This window comes from Amblyomma mixtum, chromosome 3 (assembly GCF_055824585.1).
Source record: "Amblyomma mixtum isolate Tamu chromosome 3, ASM5582458v1, whole genome shotgun sequence".
Classification (NCBI taxonomy): domain Eukaryota; kingdom Metazoa; phylum Arthropoda; class Arachnida; order Ixodida; family Ixodidae; genus Amblyomma; species Amblyomma mixtum.
Window position 1 is genome coordinate 94,203,169 of NC_143014.1, and position 26,871 is coordinate 94,230,039.

General features: G+C 42.5%; 2 protein-coding genes across 6 annotated transcripts in view; one reads left to right on the forward strand and one right to left on the reverse strand.

Moving 5' to 3' along the window:
- LOC149350989 (transmembrane protein 231-like) lies at positions 1-14,424 on the forward strand. Of its 4 annotated transcripts, none has more exons than XR_016290482.1 (8): positions 1-140; positions 414-571; positions 1,148-1,276; positions 4,115-4,258; positions 6,463-6,544; positions 6,604-6,706; positions 8,962-9,175; positions 12,741-14,424. XR_016290482.1 is itself a non-coding variant. In XM_089580173.1 (7 exons), exons 1-7 carry the CDS (start codon positions 2-4, stop codon positions 9,101-9,103), a joined length of 897 nt encoding a protein of 298 aa, XP_089436299.1. In that variant the 5' UTR covers position 1; the 3' UTR covers positions 9,104-10,851. The 4 variants fall into 4 exon arrangements, 1 of the variants encoding a protein (XP_089436299.1); XR_016290481.1 differs by having other exon boundaries at positions 12,768-14,424; XR_016290483.1 differs by lacking the exon at positions 12,741-14,424 and adding an exon at positions 9,490-10,851.
- Positions 13,476-26,871, reverse strand: part of Dysb (dystrobrevin binding protein dysbindin) — a 21,805-nt gene continuing 8,409 nt past the window's right edge. For both annotated transcript variants that reach the window (XM_089580176.1, XM_089580174.1), the window contains exons 8-9: positions 18,810-18,923; positions 13,476-13,822 (exon numbers count right to left, since the gene is read on the reverse strand). In XM_089580176.1, the coding sequence (XP_089436302.1) occupies positions 13,773-13,822; positions 18,810-18,923 (164 nt within the window). In that variant the 3' untranslated portion in view covers positions 13,476-13,772. The remainder of the gene's footprint in view (positions 13,823-18,809; positions 18,924-26,871) is intronic.

Genomic DNA, 26,871 nt, shown 5'->3' on the forward strand with positions numbered 1-26,871 from the left:
AATGGCGGTGTACACAGTTTTCTCTGGAGCCGTTTACCGAAATTACAGAGCCAGCTTATGTTCAAAGGCGACTGTTTTTGTTGTGGTGATAACCGGTGCAACCATTATAATTCCGTTTATATTTGCTTATAAGGACTTAGGTATGCCTCGTATTCACCGTATTCAAGTGTCCACCTGATGTGCACCAATCTGACGTTAATACCCTTCGAACTTTTATGTTTGCCTCTCTCATTCTGTGATATCTTTGTTAGAAATAATACTGGTGATCGTTTTGTTTCGTCCCGTTAATGCCACAGTGAACATGGCGTTATGTCTTTTGTCCTTGGACTGAGCCTTCTTTTCGGAAATAGCTTTCTTCAGTTAGTTTTTATTATGCTTGATGGTTTTTAATAATGTTTTTTTGTTGATTTCAGGATTCTGGAAGAAAATAGACCAATACCAAGAGCAACCAAGTGTGCGGTTTAAGCGTCAACTGATATTTCTATTGGAAGGCACAGAGGGACTTGTTTATTGGAGTTCTTACCCCATGCTAAACTTGCACGTTAAAGGGTTGAACGTACCTTCAATAGAGGTGAGCGCCTGTTAATTTTATTTTCATTATAAATAACGGATGAAGCTAATAAAGGGAGGTTCATTGGTTGCAAAATTTTCTACTTGTTATCAGGGAGTTGTCGAGCCTGTTCTGATTCAGTTGTATTTCGCACCTTTGCGGGTTGCCTTTCTTAGGTGCGGCCATTTCCACCATATCAAGGCTGGTTCGCATGCAACCGACTGAGCGAATTGAGCGGTTGAGCGGCGCGTGGCAGTGAAAAATTTTCAACTTGTTGGAACCTCGCCGCTCGAGCCACTGCGACGACTCAAAAGAGGATTTTGCCGCGGTGGCAGGATTCACTAGCGTTTTCGCTTGCATGTGAAATAGGCTTTCTTCCTTAAATATGCAGTAGCGAAATCGGCGACGTACACTACTTTTGTGTCAGCTAAACTGCAGACATGCTATACTGTCATTTGCATTTACTGTTGCCTTATCAAGTAAAACCCAGTTCACTATATTGCTGCGGGAACCCATGAAGCATTTGAAAGTGTAGTGGAGCAAGTTTTGTTTGTTAATCGCTGTTTCATAATTTTGCTTGTGATTTTTTTCTATTAGGATTTGGAAGAAGACTTCGATTCTGATGGGAAATTGGATGAGCTCATTCTCAGCATTAAGATGCCATTACCAAGGAGTTTTAGTGTGCTTAATATGAAAATATTACTTCTGTTTGATTGTAAAATCGAGGTGAGTTGTAAAGGAATTTCAAGAGTTGTATCCGTATTGTGCTGGTATAATTGTTTCTGTGCAGCAAGTACAACAAAGTGCAACAGAGAAGTACAACACAGAACATACTGCTCGTCCCTTGTCTTTTAGCACTGTTTCTACGAACATGACCTACCAGCTAGCTCAGATTTCTATTTTACTAAAGAATTCACCTTCAGGTCAGTCAGTATGTGCTTATGCTGACCTGTTTTCTACCAAGTGAAAAAACATAAGTTTCCTTATTTTTGAAGTGCATGAAAGGGTAAAGCAGTTTGTCTCAATAAGTGAATAAATGAGCAGGTGACAGAAAATTGAACCTTTATTGTCAGAAATTTTCGGAGCTGATAGGCTCAGCTGGTTAAAAGACCCTTTAAGATTTGTATTTGATAAGCTTAGTGGCTTTTCTGCATTGTGCAGAGAAATTTGTCATATTGTAGAAATATAGTGTAGGTAAAGCAGTCTGGCTCCTGTTCAATACTCTTTAGTCGCACTTATAATTTCATTGCGGGTGCACTTTGGTAGTACAGGATCATCAGAAGGTGTGCCTTCAGCTTAACTGATCTTGGCTGGTCAGACTCCATTCAGAAAAGTGCTTCACTTTCCATCTTTCTGAGCACTGGACTGAATGTGTGTGTTTAAAAGAAAATATAAATCCTGGTGGTACTCTGTTAGAATAAATTTCAATTCTGCCATGTGTTTCTGTTTGCATCGTTTGCTTGATTAATGTCTTTCTTGGTGTCTCATTCAAATTGTTTTCATATTGTTTTTGACCCTTCCTATTTTTTAGTATGCTGCTCCTTTTTTGTAGTGTATAATATAGTGCATGAAAAGAAGTGCAAGATTGTCTTTAAAAATACAGAAAATTGGTGGCCAGTACTGTAAATGAATGGGTGTTTTCGTGAAGGGACATTTTCATTTGTGTTGAATTTGCTTTTAGTTTTTATTGCTCAAGAGAAGTTTCAGTTTGCTGATTTCAAAAATCAGCATTTGATATGCCCGGTTGCAATTCATCAGAATTCATGGGTGTTTGGAAAGTGGGGCAAGGCGAGGCGGCTGCACCCCCCCAGAATTTCGCATATTTTTTATGCACTAGCAGAAAACAACTGCACAGCTTGATTAGCACACTTAAGTGATGGTAACTTTTCGCATTTTGCTTATTAAGTTTAATTCTTTGTTCATTAATAAAATTCAATGTATATTCTCCAAGCCTAGCACTAATTTTCTGTTTTCTAATTTTTGTTTCATGTGTATAGTTTAGACCACAAATAGTGCCTTTTTGGTGCTAACCTACTGCCTCCCTCATCCCCGGCCATCAGGTGCCTCCTCCTTCCCCCCTCCCCCTGCAAAATGTTCGGAACGCCCTTGTCAGAAATATTTATTAGTTTTTTTTTTTACACAATGAGTATGAGGTGATAAAGAACGTGACCACGCATACTTCCTTTTGTTGCAGTGCTTGTACATTTCGTTTCACTGTGTTCCACAGAATGCAGCTGTATTGGTTTACAAGTTGGATTAGCGATTGTCCAAATTTTTGATATTTTGTGCAACTGTTAAAGGGGCTCTGTGACCTTGTTTCACTGATGACTGGTCTGGCTTGAAGGGTTCCTTGTGCCTTTCCGAGCCCAGTGCAGGAGGAATCATTAACTTCAGCATGTGCAAACAAAAGTTGTTCTACTTGCAAAATTCAGAATACGAGCAGATGAAAAGGCAAGCAGTTGTGTTTCACTCGCCCATCTGGCTTAACCTGCGATGAGAGTGGCCATTAGCAATTAGTATTATGTCTTGCACACACATGCAGCGGAAGCATGCATGCCATGGTGGCCTTGTGAGGGCAGCCTGCAGCCCATGTCAATTTCATATATAGCCCCAGTGTGTAGGCGCCTCAGACGGGGCAGATACAAACAGAGCCCGACTTTCCTGTACCTGCTTATTATCCTACGGACATGAGTGTTTTCTTTCCCCTTATCTGTTTTTTTGCTGTGCTGTTGGTTGGCTAGTATTTTATTTTTTTTTTGTTGTTGTCTCGGCATCTGCTGTTTCTGTAGCAATGCTAACCTTCAAGAGAGTCTGAAGTGGTGTGGGAAATGGCGCCCTGGCGTTCTTTGCAATCTTTTTCGTTTGGCCCTAGTGCCTAGTTTCAGTTTTCAGCGTATTCAAAAATGCTGGAGAACTCACAGGCATCATTTTTTTTTGGTTCCATTTGCTGAATATAAAGTAACGGAAGCGCAGAATGCACATGCAACCAATCACCTACACAGCGGCTAATCAAATGTACCACCACATATCCGCTGCCAAAAATCACCTCTATATTTCAACATTATGCCTTGAAAGGAGAAATTCTGTAGCAGAGTAATATGCTAAATATTAAGGTTTTGTTACCATCGTGATTCCTCGCACTGTGTAAGCAAATAAAAACCATGAGCTCGATTTGCACTGCATAGTGATCATTATTTGAGACACCGTCGCACAGTTAGTTGAAAGAACTCAAAAAGCTATTTTTAATGGCTTCGAGGAACAATTGCTTGGTATGCAGACGTAATTCAGTCTGATCCCCACAAGCAAAGTTTGCATTGTACTCTCCTTGTTGCCCCTTGTCTGTTCAGCTCAACTAGGAATGCTGTGTACGCTTTACCTGGGTGCTTGCTCCACCGGCATTTCGTTGAGGGAGAACAGATGTGCTTAAGCTAGCTTGCAGCTTGGGCTGCAGTCCAGCGCCTGTAACAAAGTGTGGAATGTTTAATGGAGCTGAAATTTTATCTTCCCTCCAGAGTGTCAGATTTGAACATGCAGTCTTTTCATTACTTTCTGGATGATTTTCAGACCTACACCAAGGTTTCCTATGAGGGGTTGGCATTTGTAGACCACACGTCCAGCATTCCTGGCTCAGGACTTTCTTTGGTAGGAGAGTTGAGATTGCACCAAAATGAGCTGCTGCGGCGGGGTTCTCACGACCATCGATTTGAGGTATACATTTTTCTTTACGTATGCTCATTCTCCTGAAAACACTGCCTCATTATGAAAGTAGCAGTGGTCCCCAGGTGAATGAAGTCATGACTTAAATGAAACTGTTGAATGCAGAACTGTGTGCACAACCTTGGCGGGGCTTGTTGTGCTTGTTATGATAAAATTAACTGAAGAGTAGAAACTAGGGGTGTGTGAGTATTCAGAAGTTTTGAATAGTAAATTAAATATCCTTATATTCGGTTCATCAAACAAATCAAATAGTGCATGATAAAAATTATTCAAAACGAACCAAATAGGTTTTCAAGTTTTCTAATACTTTTTGAATAATAACTACGAAGTTCGAATAAGACTTGCTGTATTTTCTGCCATGATTATTCCAAAAACAAGGGCCCCGCCGCGTTGGCTCAGTGGTTACGGCGCTCGGCTGCTGACCCGAAAGACGCGGGTTCGATCCCGGCAGCGGCAGCTGAATTTCGATGAAGGCGAAATTCTAGAGGCCCGTGTACTGTGCGATGTCAGTGCACGTTAAAGAACCCCAGGTGGTCGAAATTTCCGGAGCCCTTCACTACGGCGTCTCTCATAGCCTCAGTCGCTTTAGGACGTTAAGCCCCAATAAACCAAATCCAAAAACAAGGACCACGATTGGTATGCATAGAATGGAGGGTTCAGCGCCGCGATGTGGTCCTTTTGCATGGCAGCATTCATAATGCTCATACATGCCCTAAGAGATTGGCTGATGCGGCAGGGCCCAGGCAGGTTCGCCAAACCCGGTCTTGATGTCCGATGTCGGAGGCCATGGCTCCGACGTAGCTCTCACCCATCTCATGTACTGAGATGTGGTGCTAGTTTATTCTCTTCTATCATTAACAGCAAAAGGTTCTTTTCTTATGTGTATGACCTCACAGTGATCAAGTTAATGTATCGACTCCGTGTTATGACCTCCTAATGGAGATCAGTGTTGTGTCTTTTAACAGCTGTAGCTATAACTGCATAATAGCGCTTCACTGTTCTGCATGATTGCTCGTTGAATATTCGCGCGAGAAGCAAATATTCATAAAAATATTCTATTCGTATTCGATAGGCTCTCTCACTATTCAGTTCGTATTCAATTCAGTTTTTAGCTAAACTATTTGTATTTGGTTAGATTTGGAAAGGTACTGTTTGCACTGCCCTAGTAGAAACATTTTTGCTATGTTTGTAGCAATACTTTCACTGATGCTGATGAATGCCATATGTGGACAGTGTAGTCTCGTAACTATAAAATAAGATGTCACAAAACAGCCACAAGCCACCAGGCCTCAAGGCACTTACACTTCAAATTGTGTATTCTTGTTTGGGTTCATTCAGATGTTCAGTTTGCAACATTGCTTGCTGCACAACCTCACAGAAGCACAGTACATGTAAAAGATAAATGTGCCTCCTCAGTGCCATGCAGTTTGACTCTCGGTAACAGTCACAGTTGTGGTTGTATGCTTTGAGATGAATGTGTCATACTTGCATTGAAAGTATGTGTTTAGCTCTGTGACACTCGGTAACTAGCGGGTGTGAACAGGCTTGTACCAGGCTGCGTCCACGTATTGCTTTTGTGTTAGGTCTCCTTTTTTAAGGGATATGAAAGAGGCACCAGTGAAAGAGCAACTGCGTTAGGTACTTTTGCTCGCTGCAAAAATTAAGTCCACCAATTCATTGGACAATTCATGCATACTTTGGCAAACTGTCAATGCGGAAGTCACTACAACGTTCAGTACCATCATATCAACTACACCAGTATATAAACTAAAAGATGGTTTCAAGCATAGCAGGGTTTTCGATGCCTTGCATATACGTTTAGGTACGTGCTTTCAGTGTTATTTTAGTAATGAGCGAATTGTCCTGGTAACATAATGCCATGCTGGGAAATAAAAACTGCTGCACTGTATAGCTTTCCCACTCAAATCTCCACTTTTTGACTCTGGACACCCTTATGCAAAAACAGTTGAAAAATATTGTGGGGAATACCATTGAATTGTCCTCCTCTACTCCTGTAACATCAGCAACACTTCTTCCTTTTAAAATAATAGTGTAGTCGAGATTTACTTCCCTGCAATAGGAATTCAATTAACTGCAACTAATTACCCTGTAAATTTATGTTTAACCAGTCAGTATTAGTTGAAATAGTCATGCATTTAATGTTACAAGTATTGAAGAGAATGCTTTGTTTTCAGCATTCCATTATTGAAGGGGATAGCTCTGCTGTGTCTACATTCAACCTGGACCACATCCTAGATGAGTATTCAAAACGAAATGGTCAGTACTTGCAGGTATGTGTTTGGATTAGTCACAATGCATACTCTCCCATTGTGCAGTGACAACGCAGCTCTCCAATGTTCAGAGCACATGGAAGACTGCTTCAGGTGCTACACATTTTCTTGCCAACCTGAGGATCAAATACCCAGTCGAGATTTTGTGGTATCCTTTGTATGGTTACTTCACAAATATTTCCTGTCCTGGCCAGTATGTATTAGCACATTTATTTCTGCCAGGTGCTTTTGCTCAAGGTATGTAGATGCAAAAAACATGCATCCAAGTTCATTTTTTTAAAACTCCGAAGTACAGTATTAAATTGTCTGAGGAAGCACTTGCACACCTTTAAGCAAACAAGGGAAGGGGAATGAGGGGCTCGTTATAAATATGAGAGAAGCCAACAGCCACAGAAACCAAGGAGCACAGGGGATTTTTTTTTAATTAATTTATTTTTTTTGTGGTGTTGATCAAGTAAGAATATTACTGAATATGTTGTCGCTTAAAGCTAATTGATTAGAAAAGCAGAAGAAAAAACAACCACATGCCGCCGGTGGGATCCGAACCCACGACCTCCGAATTACGCGTCCGGTGCTCTACCTCTGAGCTACGGCGACGGCTGTCAAACCTTCTGCTTTCGGGGGTATTTATGTTTACAAATAACCTAACCTTGAGAGTGTTCATCAGTGCCACCCACGTTCGTAAGCGGCGGACGTGGAACGTCCTGAGTTACCGCTGGTGTGACGTAGAACGCCATCGAACGGCGAGGGTGGAAGCTGTGTGAGAACCCTCTTATGCTTCCTATGGCGTCAAGGCTGCCAGAACCGAGGCCCTCGCTAAGCAATTAAGCAAACAAGGGAAGGGGAATGAGGAGCTCGTTATAAATATGAGAGAAGCCAACAGCCACAGAAACCAAGGAGCACAGGGGATTTTTTTTTTAATTAATTTTTTTTTTGTGGTGTTGATCAAGTAAGAATATTACTGAATATGTTGTCGCTTAAAGCTAATTGATTAGAAAAGCAGAAGAAAAAACAACCACATGCCGCCGGTGGGATCCGAACCCACGACCTCCGAATTACGCGTCCGGTGCTCTACCTTTGAGCTACGGCGACGGCTGTCAAACCTTCTGCTTTCGGGGGTATTTATGTTTACAAATAACCTAACCTTGAGAGTGTTCATCGGCACACCTTTAGGCATATATGCAGCAGCCTTCATTTGACCCAAGTTACGTGTTCTTGAATGAGTGAGTCAGTGCATATCAGAGTAGTCTTATTTTGCATAAGTGCGGTCATGGAGGTGTAGGACAATGATATGGACTAGTCCGTATGATCTCTGCACATGGTGTCATGTTAGAAATTTGAGGTGTATTGCCATTTCAAGATCAGCAGTAAAACCAGGCAGTGCATGAAAGGCAATCTAATTATTGACCCATAAAAGTTGAGGAATGATCTTTGTGGAAAGTGAGCTTTTTTAGTACGTACAGTAGAGCCCCGGTGTAGCAAACTCTGATATAGTAAAGTGAAATTGTGGTCCCATTTCACCTCCCATAGACGACTGTACAGTTTTTTTTTTTTTGGTTATATAGTAAAGATTTTTTCCAAGAAAAAAAAAAAAAAACGGCTGTAGTAAAGAGCATCTGACCGTCGTGACGTACTTCCCGCGGAATGATGACAACGCGGCTCGCGCGAGGCCGACATTCTGAGGCAGACAGATACCAAAGACGAAAGTGCTTTTCTTTTTTTTTTTTTTTTTTGAGATAGCTTCACCATGACGCTTGGAAGCTCTGAGGAGAAGCCAACTTCTTGACCTCTTAGCGGTGGCGAGGCAAAGCGCGTGGCGCGCACGGGAGAAAAAAAACTAAGCTAGCTGTGCACGCAGAAGGAAGGCGGCGCGGGTCTCTGAGAAAGGAAAGATTGTAAAAATGCAGGGAAGAGTATGGAAAGGAAGAAAAGGGCGAAGATTCGCAGCGCGGCAGCGTGAAGCACAGGGAAGCGGCAGCAAGAAACGCGGTACTGCCGCGCGCGTTTCTTAACTATGTGCTGCTTAAACGACGCTGAGGCTACGGAAAATGACGCCATGTTCGCGCAAAACTTTGGTTTTACATGAAATCAAACTTGCGTTCTATTTGTAGCTGCATTATATTTGTTCAAATGCGGTACTTGAGATGTGATTACTGAAAATAAATAATTACCGCATAAACGGATGATTAATGCAGGATGGAAGGTATTTCTGAATGTTTCTTTTATAAGCCAGCACTGTGTTTAGTAAGTAGCCAATTACCAGAGAGCGTCCTCAGAGCCATGCCATCGCCAACAACTGATATAGTAAAGATTTTTGCTGTTCCGAGTCGCTTTACTGTAGAGGGGTTCTACTCTATTGGACTTTGTATTTGCAGAGTTTCTGACCTTGACCTTGCTTGAAAGGTATCGTCCTGGCATATGGCAAGTCTTGAAGCATGCTTGGACCCAGTATTTGGCATTCCTTGCAATTTTTCTTTTCTTGGGTGAAAGGACAAAGGAGTTCGTGTTTGTAAATCAGATACTGGAGACATACCAGCTGTTCTAGCTACTGCAAGCAATGCACAATTATGTATGTGGCACCAACTGAGCACCTTGCATGAGAAGGCTCCCTGCTCAGGTTAGTATCACCACTGTTTCGATCATTTGGCACGATATGCTGAGTAGCTGCAGCCTGGATTTACAACACCCTTGTGGCTAATGTGTAACTGATCAGTTTTGGGAAGTTTGTTGTCATTTGCTGCTAAAAGCACGTGTGCACTTGGGTAGTATCTGCAAGGTTGCATGCGCATAAGTGAATACGCATTTTCACTGGCAAAGCCAGGAAAAAACAAAGCCTTATCCAAATTGATTTCCCCACTTATGTAGAATGGAGGAGGCAGTTGTTTAGAGAACATCAGATATGCAGTATCACAGCCACTTGATCTCCCGTAGGAATGGCCTGCCGAGTCGTGGAGCGGACAATATGGAGTGTGTGACGCCGCAGTTTGCGGTTGTGGCCGCCAGGGGCGCCACACATCAGTGATTGAAGCTCCTGGGGGGCCGGTGCGTAGGGTGGTTTGGAAGCTCTGGCCATACGTGCCCCTAGCATTTGTTTAGTGTTTTATTTTAAGTTTCGCTGTGCACATGTACCCCCTTTGCCAAAAGTAACCAAGCAGCAGGTTTTTGCTTCTCTACCGTATAACGGAGCCTTTACGGCACCTCTGAAGACCGAAAGGAGTCAAAACGTGAGGACAGGGGTTCATATTACTTTACAGAGATTCAGAGCTTAAGGGTTGCCATAAGTGCCCCGCTACGAGGCTAAGAAACAAACAACCGTTGCTCGGTTACTTTTAGCAAAGACTGTGCATGTGTTGAAAGCAAGCACGTTTGAAAGGTTTCCGCAGCTAAGTGCCGCAGACAACTTATTTTTTGCGAGCACTAAATTTCGTGAAGCGAATGTGGCAATGTGCAAGCTTCCAGCGCTGACAGGCCGATACGTGGCTCATTATACATGGTGCCACACCCTCGCTAAACCCACCTTATCACGTACTCAGCAGTAAACATTAAAAAAAAAACATACTGATGGCTAGTGCCCTTTGAAGAGGACAATTTTGGAATCTGCAGCCTTGCCGGTACTGAACTTACATTTTCTTGGTAAACCCCTCGCCCACATGGCCAGAGCAGAACATTTATGCCCACAAAAGCCTTTTCAGCTCGTAGTTCGGTTCTAAAAATTTCACGGAAAGGAGATGGAGACGAAGTGAAGCTGCAGACCAGCAGAAAAGAAAAAGGTAAAATCTTGCAAATGCCTACCAGCATCGAGAAGCAAGGAAAGTAGTTTATTTATTTATTTATTTACAAATACTGCTAATCCCAATTGGGATTGTGGCAGGAGGGCTTAGTAAGGTTAACAGAACGCGGTCAAGCATAATTGGAACATTCAACTGGTCAGCATGTTAAGAAAAACAACAAACGGTAAAACGAAAATACAACCGAGCTGTGACGAAAACAATCAAATAACGCATAAAATAAGGCTAATGTCGGTAGTATTATACAAAGAATAACAAAATGTTGAAACATTGCTAGTTGTTATAATACGCAGACAATAAGTAAACAGTAAATATTTAGAAAATTTAAATGTTTAGAAAAGGCGATGCATTTTTTTTTCAGGAAGATCATCACGAAAATTAGGCCCATTACAGATGACTCTAGAACGCTGCCGCAGATGCCGCCCTGATGTCTGGCCAATGGCATTGACAGATTCTCATGATGTTGTGGTTAATCCCAATGGACTGATAGCGTGACATCTCAAGAGGGGGGGGGGGGGGGGGGGCAGTTGAAAGGGGGTTAACCATGGCTCAATCGGATTGACTGCGATGGCATGAAAATCGGTTGGTGCCATTGGCTGGGGGATCTCCTTTGAGGGGCACCTGGAGCTTGGTCCTTAAGTTGTATCCGACTATAGTTATCATTTTTTATCTTGTGTATGCTTATTTTTTAATGCACATGTATAAATGTTAAATGGTATTTCAAAAGAATTTTATCACATGTGTGGTATTCCATGCTGCTGCCCTGCTACGTGCTGTTGTGCACCACTCTTGCGAAGAGCTGGACTGGTGCTGTGCTGACATAGATTGTCGTCAAGAAAAAAAGAACGTGTTAAGTTCTCCTGTATATGCACCCCCCATAGTAATGTAAGTTACGTTTCTTCCATATCCTCCACGGGATTTTCGAGAATGCCTGAAAACCATTGCGTGCCGTACATGTTGCAAATCAAATGCTCCAAGAGATCCCAAATTTCTTGCCATCAGCTGCCGTCCAACGTAAATGTTCAGAATGTGTGGCTATGCAAAATTTCGTGGCAAGGCAGATACCAGGCCATCCATTAGCTGTAACGCTTCACTGCTATTATGTGCTCGCTAGGCTTCAAAGAGGAAGGCTACAGGAAAGGAATGCAGCACAAGATGCCAAAGCCAAAGGCGGTTCTGATAGTTTCACTTTGTACCTTACATACAAATGACCAGTGCTTTCCAAAAACCGAAAAATGCTGATCTGACGCTCTCACATCTCATGCGTGCGGTGCATCAAAACACGGTATACTGAAATCACTGTAGGCCGAGGAGAAAAGTAGACATACAGTTGTGACTGTGGCAAACGGGGAAAGAGCACATCGCAGAATGCTGCTGGATGTAGAGGAAAGCCATGGTGCGGACGAGTGTTTCACTGTCGAAGTATGTCAGCTAAAAGAGAGAGAATTAAAAAAAAAAAAAAACTCCTGCGCTAATTAATACCACGAGCTTGGCATGTGGCTCTGAACATAAGCGGTTACTTGGCTGAAATTATTCCCGGAAGCTAAATTACTACTCTCCATCTTTTACAGACGTCCGCAATACTCAAAAATATATAGCTCGGGTTGTTCGATAACACGCTTTTGCCCACAAAAAAAAACAAATCGTTCTCTGCAAAAGCAAATAAAAGACAAACCTTTAGCGAATGTACTTGAAACAGCATCAATAAATAATACAACACGTTAGGTTACATCTCCTGTAGTACTTCATGTGCTGCAAGTTGAAATTAACTGCCCATGCGAATATCATCCATGTGCGAATTCGTGTTCATTTTAATTGTTCTGCTTACAGAAGTTACTCGACTAGTTCCCTGTTCTTAGTCATTGCAAGTATAATTAATACAAAAGAAGCCATTTGAACAACAAATGCTTTTTATCTCCAAAATCACAGGGCACAAGGCGACCCATGAAAGCTAGTGGGTTCCATGTGGACATGTACTTTCGTCGTATCACATTAACTACGTTAATGATAAGCATCGATCTGGCAGGGTTTCAGAAGACATTTCATGTACTAGAACAAGCCACGTTGGGAATCGCGATGCATATCCCGAAATTAAAGGCGATAATTCGGTTACATATTCGGCCGCTGCCTCGCCAGCGCTTCGACTCCTTCACCGATAGCCAGCGCCACAGGTGGTGTGACACACTCGGTGGGCTGCTCCTACGGGAGATCGAGCGGCCGTGGCAGTATGCTGCACCTGCAGTCTATTTCGAGTTCTCAAGCTGTACATTGTGCTACTTTAAGGGACTCTGAGGACAACTTCTTAAAATTTTGATTCTTGGTAAAAATAGATTATGTGGCTCTTTATGGGGTATGTTGGCATTTGTCCGGCAGCAAAAAACATATTTATTGCAGAGAATACTGCATTTGAAAATTTTCCAGCCACTCGATTCAAACTCGCGACGTCTCTGAAGAGAACTTCGTGATCACTATTTTGAAGTGAGTTGCAGACTAGCCCAGCCTTCGAGGTCTGCAAAAAACTGTGTCGACGCACGCAGCTTCCGTGTGAAAGTGGCCGGCGATGGTGAGACCTCTATTTTTTTTTTTTTTTGCATTTGATAGCTTACGAAAAGCTCCGCCTTCAGTGAGAATAGTCATTTTGTGATTAGAACACAGTAATCTATCAATAGAGGCCAACCTCAATTTGTCAACGTTATATGTTCGGGGTGCGAAGAAAATGGAGAGTTTGTCGAAAGCCAAAGGTACGCACTGATCTGAAGCAATGACGGTGCCAGCTCATTCTGTGGGGTGGTGCAAAAATGTTGGAGAAGGTGGGCGTTAGTTAAGATAAATGAAGTAAAGAAAATGTAGCAGCGAGAGCTTCACATACTCGATTACCAGAAATTCAAGGAAGCATTCGGGAAATTTTTGTTGTGGCCGGAGAAATTTTGCAGGTGTTAAACGCCACCCCCTCGCCTCCTCTTGGTGCTGTCACTAACATGGAAGCCCATTTTGTTTTGCGTAAATGACCAGTTTGTTGAGGCTCTTGCAGGTGGCGGATTCTCTGTCCTGGCGACGAGGTTCGAAACAGACACACAATGACATTGCCCATGTTGACCAGTTCTGGTTTAGTCAAGGATGAGAGCTGCATGACAGCACATTTCACTCCTTTATTTATCTCTTGCATCGGAGTTTGGTGATCATTACATAATGTCATTTTTCTCTAAAGCGCATGCAATCAAAGCAGGCTTAGTGCACGGACTAGAGGAATGGATCTGTTCTTGAAGTCAAGTTTCAGCATGTGCATGTGAACACAGCAAAACTTGAGGGCGCAAGCTGCAGTGTTATGAGCTGCACCATATTTTGTTCTGCATTCTTAGTTCATTTCTTGTGCAAAACTTTCTGCTTATGAAACAAATGTCATAAGCATGTAAAAAGAGGCAATTGCTACTGCGCTGCTATTTCTTCAATGCTGTCCTCCACTGCTGCAGAACCATCTGTAAAAGAAGAAAATGATTGTTGACATGAAGGGCACTTGTGTTGTGAAGAGGGAGATGGCAAGTGCATTGCAGTTAACTGCCAGTAGCAGCATTGTGACGCTGATCTTGCAAACGACTACTAGTTACGACATTTCGGGAAATGAGTAGCTTCAGTTCAGCAAAGGTTACATCTGCTCATCAGCCAACATGATCTCATTTAGCTGGAATGTCACAAAGTGTTGAACAGGCTACAGTCACGCACCAATTAAATCCTGTTCTAACAGTCCTTGGATGCTGTATTATTACTGAGCCCCCATCAGCCAAGTGCTTGAAAGTAGTACGGATTCAAAAGTGTGTTCTGTCACCTGCAATCTCACGATAAACTTCCCTTTGTGCATTGTAGCTCAACCAGCACTGAAGTGCTGATATGCTATTCTGCTTTTATTAGCAGTGGTAGAAAATATTTATCTGCAAAAACTGCCCTGTAAATCTGCACTTCACTGGACACACGACTCTACAGTCATGTGTGATACCACAAAAAGGCCTACTGTTCTGCAACTGCAACACTTATCAAGAGTGATAAACTGTGGTACTTGCAATAAAAACTTCTGCTTTACTGCCATCTGTGTAGTTTTTTTAGACAGCGCATTACTTTTCCAGCTTCCACTAATGTTGCTTCCGAACGCCCAGAACACCCAAGTAAAATTCTCCCCTTTACCACTGTCACCCATGGTATTGTCGCTGCACAGAAATAAAAATGCATTTCCAGTGTGCGAGATTGCTACCACAACTAGAAAGCTTGAGGTCTAAATTACACAGTTGTAATGCTGTGTACATCATTTCTGAATGAGTATGACATAAGACAGTGGCACTCATTAACTTGCACCAAGTTGTATGCAGCAAAGGTGCACGAAGAAGAAGTAGAGACTTGTTACTGCATTTACAGGTGGCAGTAGTGTTTACAGAAGGTGGGCATTATGTGTGAAAGCAGTGATGCTATTGGTAAAATGCAATTTGGAGTCTCTTAGGCTGGCAAACAGTGTTGGAAAAGTTTGAGTGTGATGTAAAGATGTGCTACACCAATAAGTTAGTCATTATAAGCAGAGAGTTGCACCTGACAAGACTACAGTTCAAGAGTTATGCTGTATACAATTGAAGAGGAAACACCTTTGTGAAATATGTCGTACAATGTTTAGTTGAATAGCTCAAATGTGCTGCTGTGTGGCTGTCCACTTTTCATCACAAACCTTAAAAAGGCCTTTTAAGGCCTTCTTTTTCATTTTCCAGTCAATTGTCATTTTTTGCACACTTATCTTGCCTCACTCTGAAGAAATTAATCAGACTCAGTTGCCTCCATATCTATGAGAGTCGGACCAGTCTTGATCAATGCTTGTGAGCTCGCTGAAGCATTGTCTTCGACAATTCTGCTTGGCCTCACCAGCAGATTGCAGCCTGCTGTGTGCCACCCACCTCAACAGCCGCCAACATACTGAATTGTGTGAAGAATTTTCAAGCAGCACATTCCAGCGAAGTGTTGCATGAGCCAGCCTCACTGCATGTGTGCCTTGTTGCAGCTGGTGCAAAACGCAAGTGTTTGCTTTTACTGAAAGGACTACAGTCACCAAATTTTTGTTTGCACGTTTTCTTCTTTCAAATGATGCGCTAGACATTAATATACAAGGATCACTGTGTGATATTTGCTTACGATCGCTGTATTCTAATTTCTAATTCATCCTTTGAAAGAAGAAAACACACAACTAAAATTTGGTGTCTATAATCCTTTAACAGGGCCCCAGTGATGCTCCATACAAGTTGGGCCAGAGTCGAGGTACTGCTCTCGTCGATGAGTATATAACTTGAGTCTCTTTGGCGTTTATTGCAACACACAAGCCATTGTCTGCTTCCATGGTGGCTGCAGCTGCTCAACTTCGGCACTGAGGATGTGGACAGTTTTCTTGAACTTTTAACGCAATAGTGCTAAGGCTCCCCTTCTGCAGAAAACCTGGTGTTGGCGGCGGCGGTGTTGTGAGAGAAAAAGCAGGTGGTCCACCTGCCACGTAGGTTGCGTGACCTTGTGACGTCATCACTTCCTGCCCACCGTGGCAGGTGGTAGTTACTTTAATGATTGGTCACGAGAGGTTACTCGGGAAGAGGAACCCAGGTTTCACAAGCTCCACTGGTGGCTGTATTTGAAACAGCCACATGCCGAGGCAGTGGTGCATCACTTAACTGCTGCACCACTGCACCAAGAGGACCCCCAGCAATTTAGGAATGTAAAGTAGAGAATGACCAATTCTGCATATGTGGGCATCAACCCACTAACATTATTAAGTCATACCCTTAAGGCAGAGCTTAAGTGTCCCTTTCAGTTTTTCTGAAACAGACCTGCATGACGTCTGTACTTTTTTTAAATGAATGGCACTGCGCAAAGGGCACCATGTTGCACTGCGAGAACCAGTACATGTGGTGCGCGTGAATCGAACTGACCTTATGCGCGCCTGGAAAGCTGGCGAACGGTGGCACCCTATTCAAAAGCAGCGACTTTGGAGCATTTGGCGCAAGGGTGGTGTCACTGGTGAAAGGTATGGAAGTGCAACACCACACTGGCCATGAAATCTTGGAATATTAAAAAATGTTATCTGCCACAGAAGCTGTGAGTTTTTTTAGAAATGGCATGAACATGAGCCACACTGTACAACACTCCCTTTTTCAAATGTATTGTGCATTATGACAGGGCAGTGACTGGCTTCTACTCCAATATGCTCCAGAACAAAATGGTGAGGCTAGAAAGGCACAACAATCTTGCTTTGCACTGTGTGCTCCCTTCATGTAGTACCAAGTGATTTCTCTTGTTTCCTGTGACATGAAACATGCACATTTCTTAACTGTTCAAAGGAACTTGCCTTGAGCAAATACAGTCAGTACTGGCACAGACACCAAAACTGTGTGCTGTCATTTAAGACAAATGGGTATATTTCTGCAAATATAAAAGGCGAAAGGTGCCTGAAAATCAAAATTTTACTGCAACACTCGGAGGCATTACCAGTCTGGACAGCACCCAGTGCGGACGCCCGTTGTTCCCCTCCTCATATCCACTCCAGCATATTCTCATGTCTCATGACCTACTTGTACGTGGAGCTCGCTCATGGAGTAAAACATGAAAGAGCTACTTGGTGAAAATATTTAACTGCTTAATCCTTCAAGGAGGAGCAGAAAAACAACCACTTGATATGAAAAAAAGCTCTAAGGAAGGCTTAAATTGGCGCTGAAAATTAACAGGGCAAATAAAGTGGGAAGAAAAGGGGAACACTGAAAGTGTAAAAATGTGAATCAATATGCATGCCAATGTTCGCCACACAGATTGCAGCATGACTGCACAAAAGTGGAAGGAAAGCATGTTTTCACTGCCACCTGCAATATTCTAGACTCAAAGGCTCGAGTGACTAGTGCAGCGTCTGAATTCCATAATTGCATAGAATTTCAATCAAGGTGCACAAAACTGATTTTTCTGAAACGTGTGGCTTAATGAGGGCAACATTTTTAACACCCTCCAAAAGAACTGACGGTCTTGAATTACAGGATATGTGTGGACCTGACAAGCCCATTGATGTCTTTTGAGAAGTTTTGTCCACTTAGGTGACTAAGATGAGATTGTAAAACCATGCACCAATGTGAAGACATCATTAAGCAAATGAAATATCTGATAAAGTGCGGAAAATAAGGAGTTGCTGCTGCGTGCTGTGACCATGTCAACAACTGCTTAAGTCACGCCCCTGGAACATCCAGTCTGAAGCAGAGCCTTAAGTGATAATATCACAGCCTTAAAACTGTGATTACCTACCAATGCAAGGGCTGAACAATTGACCAATAATTTCTCAAAAACTCACTTCATTCTAGGAAGTTAATTTATCAACAGCACTTGAAACTATGTGTCCTGCACAATGAGCAGGTTTTGTATAAGTGGACTCGACTCTAAACTGAATGGAACAGTAGGAGGAGAGGCAGCCTACCATGCGTCTCTGGCGCAAAAGAATATTGACGAGAGTATTATGATAACTCACAAAAAGAAAAAAAAAAGAGACCCTGACTGGACTAGAGGTACATAAATATTTATGTGGCTGTTTTACTCTATCATTCAGTTCCAATACTGACAACCTGCACAAAACAATATCTAATTGTATTAGTCCTCTGAATTGTTGCTACTTATGTTTCTGATGCAAGCAGAACACTAGAAACAATAGGCAGTTTTAAACGCCCTGCAAGTTATATACCCATTATAAAAATAACAAAAAAATTTATTCAATGACTAAAACATCTGCCTTTATTTTCGAATATTGCAGCTTTGCATGAGGCTACGGCAGGAGGAGATAAAAAGAATGCACAAACAATTGCAGTACATGAGGCATAAACTGCATGAGAATGCAATGGCTCTGGTCATCCAAGTTAACGTGTATAATGAAACTACCAAAAAACGTACTCCCATGAGGACAGAATTGGACAGACGCTGAAGACAACTCCATGCAACCTTTGTTATCAGTAAAAGCATATTCTGTGGCTCTGTCTGGTTATGTTTACATTAGTCCGGCAGCAAACAACACATTTACTGCCAAGAAAATTAGACGTTCAATTTTTCCCGATGCTTGATTCAAGCTCTTTGACGTCAAGACGAGAATGGACATTGTGATAACTGTGTGGAAGTAAATGGTGCTGTAGACAAGCCTTGGGGATCCACGCACAAAAAACTGCCTTGATGCACAACAGTTTGCTCACAAAAATTGCAGGTGATGGCGACACCTGCGTTTCATTTTGTTATCTTTTCTAGCTTATAAAAGCTCTGTTCTAAGCGTCTTTGTCATTGGAACATGGTAAACTCTCAATACAGGCCACCTTGAATTTGTCCTCGGCATGCCTTTAATATGGGTGATTACTGCTAGGGAAAGGAAAGCATGGCGACATGTTGACATGTTTTTGCAAGCTTTACTAACAGAGGAAGCCGGGCACAAACCTGTTGTAGAGATTACGTCAGCCAAGAACTCGTCCAGTGCTTCGCGCTCTTCGTCATTCCCTTCCAGGTCTATATCTTCCAAGTCAACTCGTGCATCTTGTACAGCCTCGATTCCTGCACAAGACAATGATACATTGCCATCTCCACATGAACACTTCCTGAAATTTTCGCCACTGCAGCACATATGGTGTCTCGTTACCAAGTCACATGAATCTGATCATTGCCTATAATGTTAATTAATGCTGCACTGGGACTACCAAGTTTATTTTGAGCACGAATCTCCCCCTCGCACAAGAGCAAGGCTTCAATTAACGTACTCAAGTGCACTCAAGAGCACTCAAGCGTGGACTGAAGACCATGTGTGCAGCCTGTAACAAAACACAGCATTCTCCTACAAATATAAACATTCTTGACAGATGTAGACATGAAAAAGGCTTGCCAAGTCTTTTGCACTAATTCTTACCGGAAACAGCAGAAAGATTACTAGTGTTCTTGGACAGAAGTGAGAGGCTACACAGCAAAACTTCACTGTAGAAGCTTCAGACTTATAAATGTAGCTGAATCATTCTTTTCCTGTTCTGCACTGGCAGAAGGTACCCTCGTGTTAGAATCACGGTTGCACTACATTTGGGTAAATACAGTATAAGGCCCACATTGCGTTTTTTGCAGGACTGTGAAAAAACTGTATGTCACAATTTGCCACTTCTTTTTTCGTTCCTTGTAAGTGCAGCTATATCCTGATTGATGCGGAACCCCACACCTAGTTCTCGTCTGTCCGCTAATCCACGACAGCATAGTACGTGCCTGCCCTTTAGCACTGTATACGCCTCATCTGTACTTCTAACCTCACTAAGCCTAGTGACATCCCACTGAATACCCGCTAGTTTGTCAAACAGCACAGCTAGACTAGCCTCACTGGCTAAGGTTCTAGCGTTAAACGTTGCCAGGCTCAGTTTCCAATGGTGGCTTGTCTGGAGCCACAGATTCTTGGCACCCTCTGCTGCGTCACAGGTCTGACCGCCACACTGGTCAATTTCTCCACAGCTGCCGAGGGCCAAGGGTAAATGGTCTGTTGGTGTATTAGGTTAATCGATGAATACTGGAAAATATCTATAACGGCTCATAGCCCTCCATAAAGTCAGCAATAAAATTCCAATAACGAAGGGTGTCAAGCAAGGACACACGACCTCTCCAATGCTATTCACCACCTGTTTACAGGCGGTATTCAGAGGACTGGATTAGGAACGGTTGGCAATAAAAGTTACTGGAGAATACCTTAGTAATCTGCGATTCGTTGATGACATTGTGATGCTTTGTCACTAAGGGATGAATTGCTAAGCGTGATCAAGCTAAGCGTGACTTAGGCAGAGCAGAACGGTGGGTCTAAAAATTAATATGCAAAAAAATCAAAGTAATGTTCAACAGTCTCTGAAGGGTACAGCAGTTTACGACTGGTAGCGAGGCACTGAGGGTGGTAAGAGGATACGTCTGCATAGGGCAGGTAGTGACTGCAGATCCAGATCATAAGAATAAAATAACTAAAAAAATAAAAATGGGGTGAAGCACAATTGGAAGGTTCTCTCAGATCATCAATTGCAGTTTACCAATATCCCTCAAGAGAAAAGTATACAACAGCTGTAAGCGCATGAAGTTGGGCGAGTTGGTTTTCCATTAAAGTGAATTTAGTGCAAAAACGGGTCTGCTGTTCCTTCTCATGTCCCGTTTTTGCGTTAAATTCACTGCTATAACAGCTGTACCTTACCAGTAGTCACCTATGGGGGAGAAACTTGGAGGCTTAGGAAAAAGAGTTCAACTTAAATTGAGGACAACATAGCGAGCTATGGAAAGAAAAATGATAGGTGTAACGTCAAGGGACAGGACAGAGTGGATCAGGGAACAAACGCGGGTTAATGACATCCTAGACAAAATCTAGAAGAAATGGACTTGGGCAGGGTATGTAACGCAAAGGCAAGATAACCGATGGTCGTTAAGGGTAACGCACTGGATATCAAGAGAAGGCAAGCAAAGCAAAGGGCGGCCGAAAGTTGGGTGGGCGGATGGGATCAAGAATTTTGCAGGGATAAGGTGGCCACAGCTGGCACAGGACAGGGTTAATTCGAGAGATATAGGACAGGCCTTTGCCCTGCAGTGGGCATAGTCAGGCTGCTGCTGATGATGATGATGAAGTGTAACATGTTTCTCTAGAATTTGCAAGGCTTTATGGCTCTCTTGCGATCATTCTGCTTGTGCAGGTCGTCCGAAACGTCCTAAGCGGGAGTTTCACAACGAGTCATGTTACAGCACTTGAGTGCTGTTTTCGCAGTGACCACTTTAATCCTACACAATCCTTGTCTATTTGAGCTGTTTTTTTTGTTTTGTTTTGTTTTTTGGAATGAGCAAAATGCTGAGCCAAAACTATGCAAATTTCTTTTTCTTATAAGAAGTGCACCACGAGGATGTAGCAAATAGTGCCACCAGATCAAAATCAGCCAATATAGGTACACCATATCGTTGGAAAGAATGCGTTTAGAATAATAAAAAAAAAGCCAGGTACAAAGCCTATTTGAATCAGTATGAGCCACGTGCAGATAAGACGATGGGAGGAATGTCACGCGTGCCAACAAACCAGGCACCGCATCAACCATTTTTCGTGCTATACTGGGTTCTGAGCAAATTACTTTAAATTTTCCGCATTTGTTTTGCAATAGTGGTAAATGGGTACGAAGGAATAGGAAATATTCAAAATTCCACAAGTGTGCTTTTCCACATAACAATGCTGCCTAAGACAAGATGACTGATTCAGTGCTGTCACCAGTACCACCTTGCTACACTGTTGGGCTAGGACAGTATGTAAGTGCAAATGAGAATGTGCAAGTGGGCAAACCCAGATAGGTTGAATGCCCCGTGCACACAATTTACACATGCACAATATGTGGTAGCAGCTCTAGCTTGTAATAGGTTTGAAGACTGCAGTACACACTCTCACATCTGAAAAAATAAGTGAAAAAAGCAAGAACCACTATGCCAATGAATGACAAGAGCAAACATCCCTACCCAATACCTCTTTTGCTTAACCCGCCTCGGTGACTCGGTCGTTAGGGTGCTCGACTACTGAGCCAGAGGAGTTGGGTTCAATCCCGGCTGTGGTGGCCGCGTTCTGATGGAAGCGAAATGCAAACGGCGCCTGTGTGCTGTGTGATGTCAGTGCATGTTGACTCCCTGGTGGACTTAGACAAGCCAAACTCGTCATAAGCCAACTGTCATATCTGGCTCGTGACGAGTCCAGCTTGTCGTGTGTTTTCTGGTAAACTCTGTCCGGTTAAAGGCGAGTAGGGTTTATCCAGAGCATTTTTTTTTGTTTGCCGACAGATGGCAGCGCAGATACTAAATGACCATTTTGGAATCATTTTCGAAAAAAAAAAACGTGTCCATCAGGAGGTTAAAACATTCACTGCAGCATTGATTTTTGGGACCCTAACCCCTGTGTGTCGTGGCCCACCGGTGGGTGCAGATTTTCCTGGTGGGTGGGTGCAGATTTTCCTGGGTGCAGCGTGACACATCAGTGAGCCTCTGGCAATGTCAACTTATTGGAACTGAAAATAGATGGCAGTAGCAACCTGGCATGTGTGTTTTTCATAGGCTCTTTTAATAATCTGAGCGTCCCAATGCCTTAATAGCGCCACTCAATATTAAGGCCGCACCGCAGGAATACACGATGTGACCCACCGGTGACCCATAATACAGTGAACGTGTTGAAGAGCCTTAGGGTAGTCAAAATTAATCCGGAGACCTCCACTACGACGTAACGTAGGTATCGATTTTGGATGTAAAACCCTATAGTTTACAATTTACTTAATGTTGAGAGCCACAGTTGGTACTATGAAATGGTAAACAAACAGATCTACCCGACTCATTACGGCACTCCACTATGACAACTCTGCAATTTCTCAGCACTTATGCATTTCTGGCTTTTGCCACATCGGCTGTCTACATGCAGTCCAAGCTCTATTTCAATGATGCTATACTCAGTTTCATACATCACGTTCAGTGCTGTGAAAGGTACAGAAGTAGCCGGCATGAAAGAATAAAGGGAAGTGTGTTACTCCACGCCTGTTATGTGGCCGAGCAGTCTAAGGCACGAGAAAGCAACAGCATGCCGTCACCAATAAGAGCGCACTAAAATCAAGCTCAAGGCAAATGTATCATGTAATAAGCCTGCAGACAAAGCATTTCATATTTTTTGGTCACCACAAGAAACGCACTACTTTTTGATCACGGATGTAGGCAGCACAATCAACAGCGCTAGCTTTGATAGCATTGCACATGACATATGAAACTGAGTATAGTTTGGGGTGTTGTAGCTGACCAGTCTCGTGAAAAATACTTTACAGGTTCAAAGAATCCAGGCACACTGTACTACATGCGTAAGTACATAAAAGCACAACAGAGTGCATAGCATGGTCACTGCAAAAAATCTACAGTGGCTTGCTTTACCACAGACACAATGCCATGGCCTTATGCATGCCTTGCTCTTATAATCTAGTTTGTTTTGTACTACCTGGCTGAATTCAAATCTGAACGTACCCATTTTTTATTCCTCGAATGTGTGCCATATATCCATTATTATACAGACGATGAATATGTCCTTCGCAGGACCTTTAATGTAGGAACATGAATCATGCTAGTTGCTTATTTTAATTGAACACAGACATGCAATATGGTTTGTTCAATTTGTTCACAAGTGGTGGATAAAATGCTTAGTGCTTCATTCTGGCCTAACAGCATATGTTCATTACAGGTAGGTTAAATGCTTGAGAACACTAGTGAGCTGAACGCACTAGCTTCGTTAAACCTAAAACCCATTTGCATAATTCTGATGTTAAGTTTGGTGCTTTTTATGCATTGATGTTCAACCTTGATACTTTGTGGGTACCGTGCAATGCAATAGAGGAGCTGAAGTATGCATAATTTTTCATTCCAATCATTTTCCTGAGTTAGGCATCATCATTCACTCCAAACAAGTGCATCGCCATGCACCTTTACGTAAAGCAGCACATGTTTTCTTTGGCTCTGGGTACACAACAAACACTATTTGTTGTGGATAACAAGAAGTCCACAAGGCCATAAAAAATTTTGCTTTTTAGTTATGCCGAAAATAGCCTAGTCTTCTGTACCTAAAACACTTGCCTGCCAGATAAAAATTTCACACAAAGTAGTTGTGTGATCCTCTGTAGCTGGGAAAAAAAAGAATTTCATTTACTTAAAGAAATGTGTGCAAGAAAATGACACAAGACATCATAAGCCAAACTTCTAAGTAAAATGCTGTATGCTGTTGCAGGCTACCACACATCAGACACTGATGAATGTGGCTTAGTACAACGTGGCATACACTGACACTGCAAAGTGCTTTCCTAAAGGGCTGCAACAACACAGGGGCAATGTATGAAAGTCTGGATTGGAACAGAGTGCTGTCATAAAAGAGACCTAAGTTCAAAATCGCCATTTTGCCACTAAAAATTCCCACATCCCTGACCTCATGTCAAACCCATTCACAGGTTATTTGCAAGTTCTGGTAGACACAGAGAAGCGCACAAATTATAAGATTGATGGGTGCTTTGGCATGTGCGCAAACAATGGCCACCACTAAGTATGCGAGAATGGACAATGGACATGAACAACTACAGATCAGTTTCCCGCAAAGTAAGTACTACCAAGATATAGATATGCTGTGCCATTTGTTACTGGGACATCACGGTTACTCTAACCAAAAACCCAAGCAGGCTTTGCATTTTGTAGAGCTTAAGCTAAGTTTGATTTCTGAGTCCGTACTTTTCAGACAGAAAAAAAAGAAGCAAAAACTCCCATACTCCGTCATAGTAGTTGCTAGCAGCACTACCAAAGCTGCAATGAGTGCAGAAACAATGTTCTGACGCTCCGGAATGTAGCGCCAGAATAAAATGGGCATATAGGATAGCGTATGCTAAAAAAATAGCACGCTTCGTAGTGTACATGAGCAAACGCTATTTCAAATCGAGCCTTACTGCATGCTCACGTTACATGTGCTATTCCACCAGTTTAGCATGTGTGGCCCTTACATGAGCTAAAATATTGTTTCCAAACTGGCAGTGCCCTTTGAAGCAGGACCCCTCGCTTCGGAATGGATTTGTCGTTTTCCTGCAGTTTTCAGTATGTTCACTGGCCATAAATCGGGCACTGAGCTTTCGCTTCGTCTCATTTTGCCTATTACAAAACATATAGGCGATAAATTTCCTTTAAATTTTATTTGAAGCGACAATTCTGCTACTTCTAGGCCTAAAGAGGAATGTCGGTTTTGTTGACAAAAAGGGTTCCTGTTCTAACATCCGTATGGCGTCACTAGTTAGAGTAGACAGACTAGCTGTTGGTCTTGATAATTCGAATGCATTTTTTCCGCGCAAAATTAGACTGTGCAGGAGAAAGACACATGCAGGACAAACGGTGATCCTACATTTGTCCTGCATGTGTGTCTTTTCGACATCCTGCCTAACAGACCAATTTCACAAAGCCCACTGCAATGCGCGCGCTTAACAGAAGCAGTTAAGCTGCCATCTTAGCCGCAGTCCTTCGCAACGCCACTTGTGTGACAGCCCACTCTCTTTCACGCTTTGTGGCATTCTTCGGACTCCTTTCGCATTAATCGCATTCACTAGGGGGCTGTGGAGGGTGGGGCACAATATATGTAGCTTTCAGAGGGGCAGCAGCTGCTGCGACACGAGGAGGTGGTGACTGCAGTAGTGACTATGCGCTTGCCACTTGAGGGTCTTTACTTGTCACTCGAACCTTAGGGCTTGGAATGTTGAAGGTGCCAATCAAAATGCGCTTCGATGTGCACGTCTTCACGTATTCCAACGATGTTTGCATTGCTGGCCACTTTAGTTCCCTGGTAATCTTCTCAGTGCCAATCCAAGTAGTCGTCCATGTCACAAAATGTTTTTTTGTTTCTTCATTCCTGCTCTTTATACATACATATATATATATATATATATATATATATATATATATATATATATATATAGTGCTCTCAAACGTTCCGCATAGGAACAATCATTTAGCCCGGTGTGCTGCCACTTAAAAAATGTAGGGCAGCAACGTAGCAGCTGGCGATTTTCCCTCGCGGCTGTTCATGATAGCGATAAGCAGACGCAACCCATATCGCTTGCGCTGGCGTAAATCACACAGCCAGCACCTGCATCGCAGCCCAGTCACCTTTTCAGCGGCAGCACACCCGGCCAAATGAGCTGTGCGTTTGAAGGTGGAACGTTTGAGAGCACTGCAATCGTGGTGCACAAGCAGACATGTCACGTGGTAGCTTTTTGTATTTCATGGGCACCTACAGCAAGTGAAGAAAGCTAATACATAATAGATGGAAAGTTAGAAACTGTTTAATCGGATGCTTTGCAGACTGTTCTACAACTTACTCACTGGAATTTTTCGCCTATCTTTATTGCTAGTGAGGTTGGTCAATTAACCTCGACCTATATATATATATATATACTTCTCAGAGATTTCTTTCATGAAAATGGCTTGACTCGCTTGTACTGCCCAGGTCTCTTGGTGTTAAGTCGCAAAACGGTGAAGCTCTCCTCAATATTTTTAAATACTTTTGCTCATCCATCTAAGCTACAGGCATTATCAAAGCATGTTAGTGATGTACAGTAAAATTAAAGCACAAACGCTAAGCACATTCATCTCAAGTTGCAAAGAAATGCGACCACAATTATGCAAAATTATACCTATTGTCCTGCTCTAATGTGGGACTCATTCAGTTCGATATGATAGATAATTCAGTAAAGATGACTTGAAGAATCTTCTTATTGAATAGATTTATGTGGGTTTCTGAGAGAAAAAGCAGAAAAGCAAGCACCAATTCTTTTCTGCTTTTATATATATATATATATATATATATATATATATATATATATATATATATATATATATATATCACAAGAATTGGTGCTTGCTTTTCTGTAAAGCAAGCGCCAATTCTTTTCTGCTTTATATATATATATATATATATATATAT

Coding starts and splice junctions, on each gene's coding strand:
- LOC149350989 (XM_089580173.1), top strand. CDS start 2: ATGGCGGTGTACACAGTTTTCTCTGGAGCCGTTTACCGAAATTACAGA. Junction 572..1,147: donor TGAACGTACCTTCAATAGAG/GTGAGCGCCTGT, acceptor TTTTTCTATTAG/GATTTGGAAGAAGACTTCGA. Junction 6,545..6,603: donor TGAGTATTCAAAACGAAATG/GTCAGTACTTGC, acceptor CCCATTGTGCAG/TGACAACGCAGCTCTCCAAT.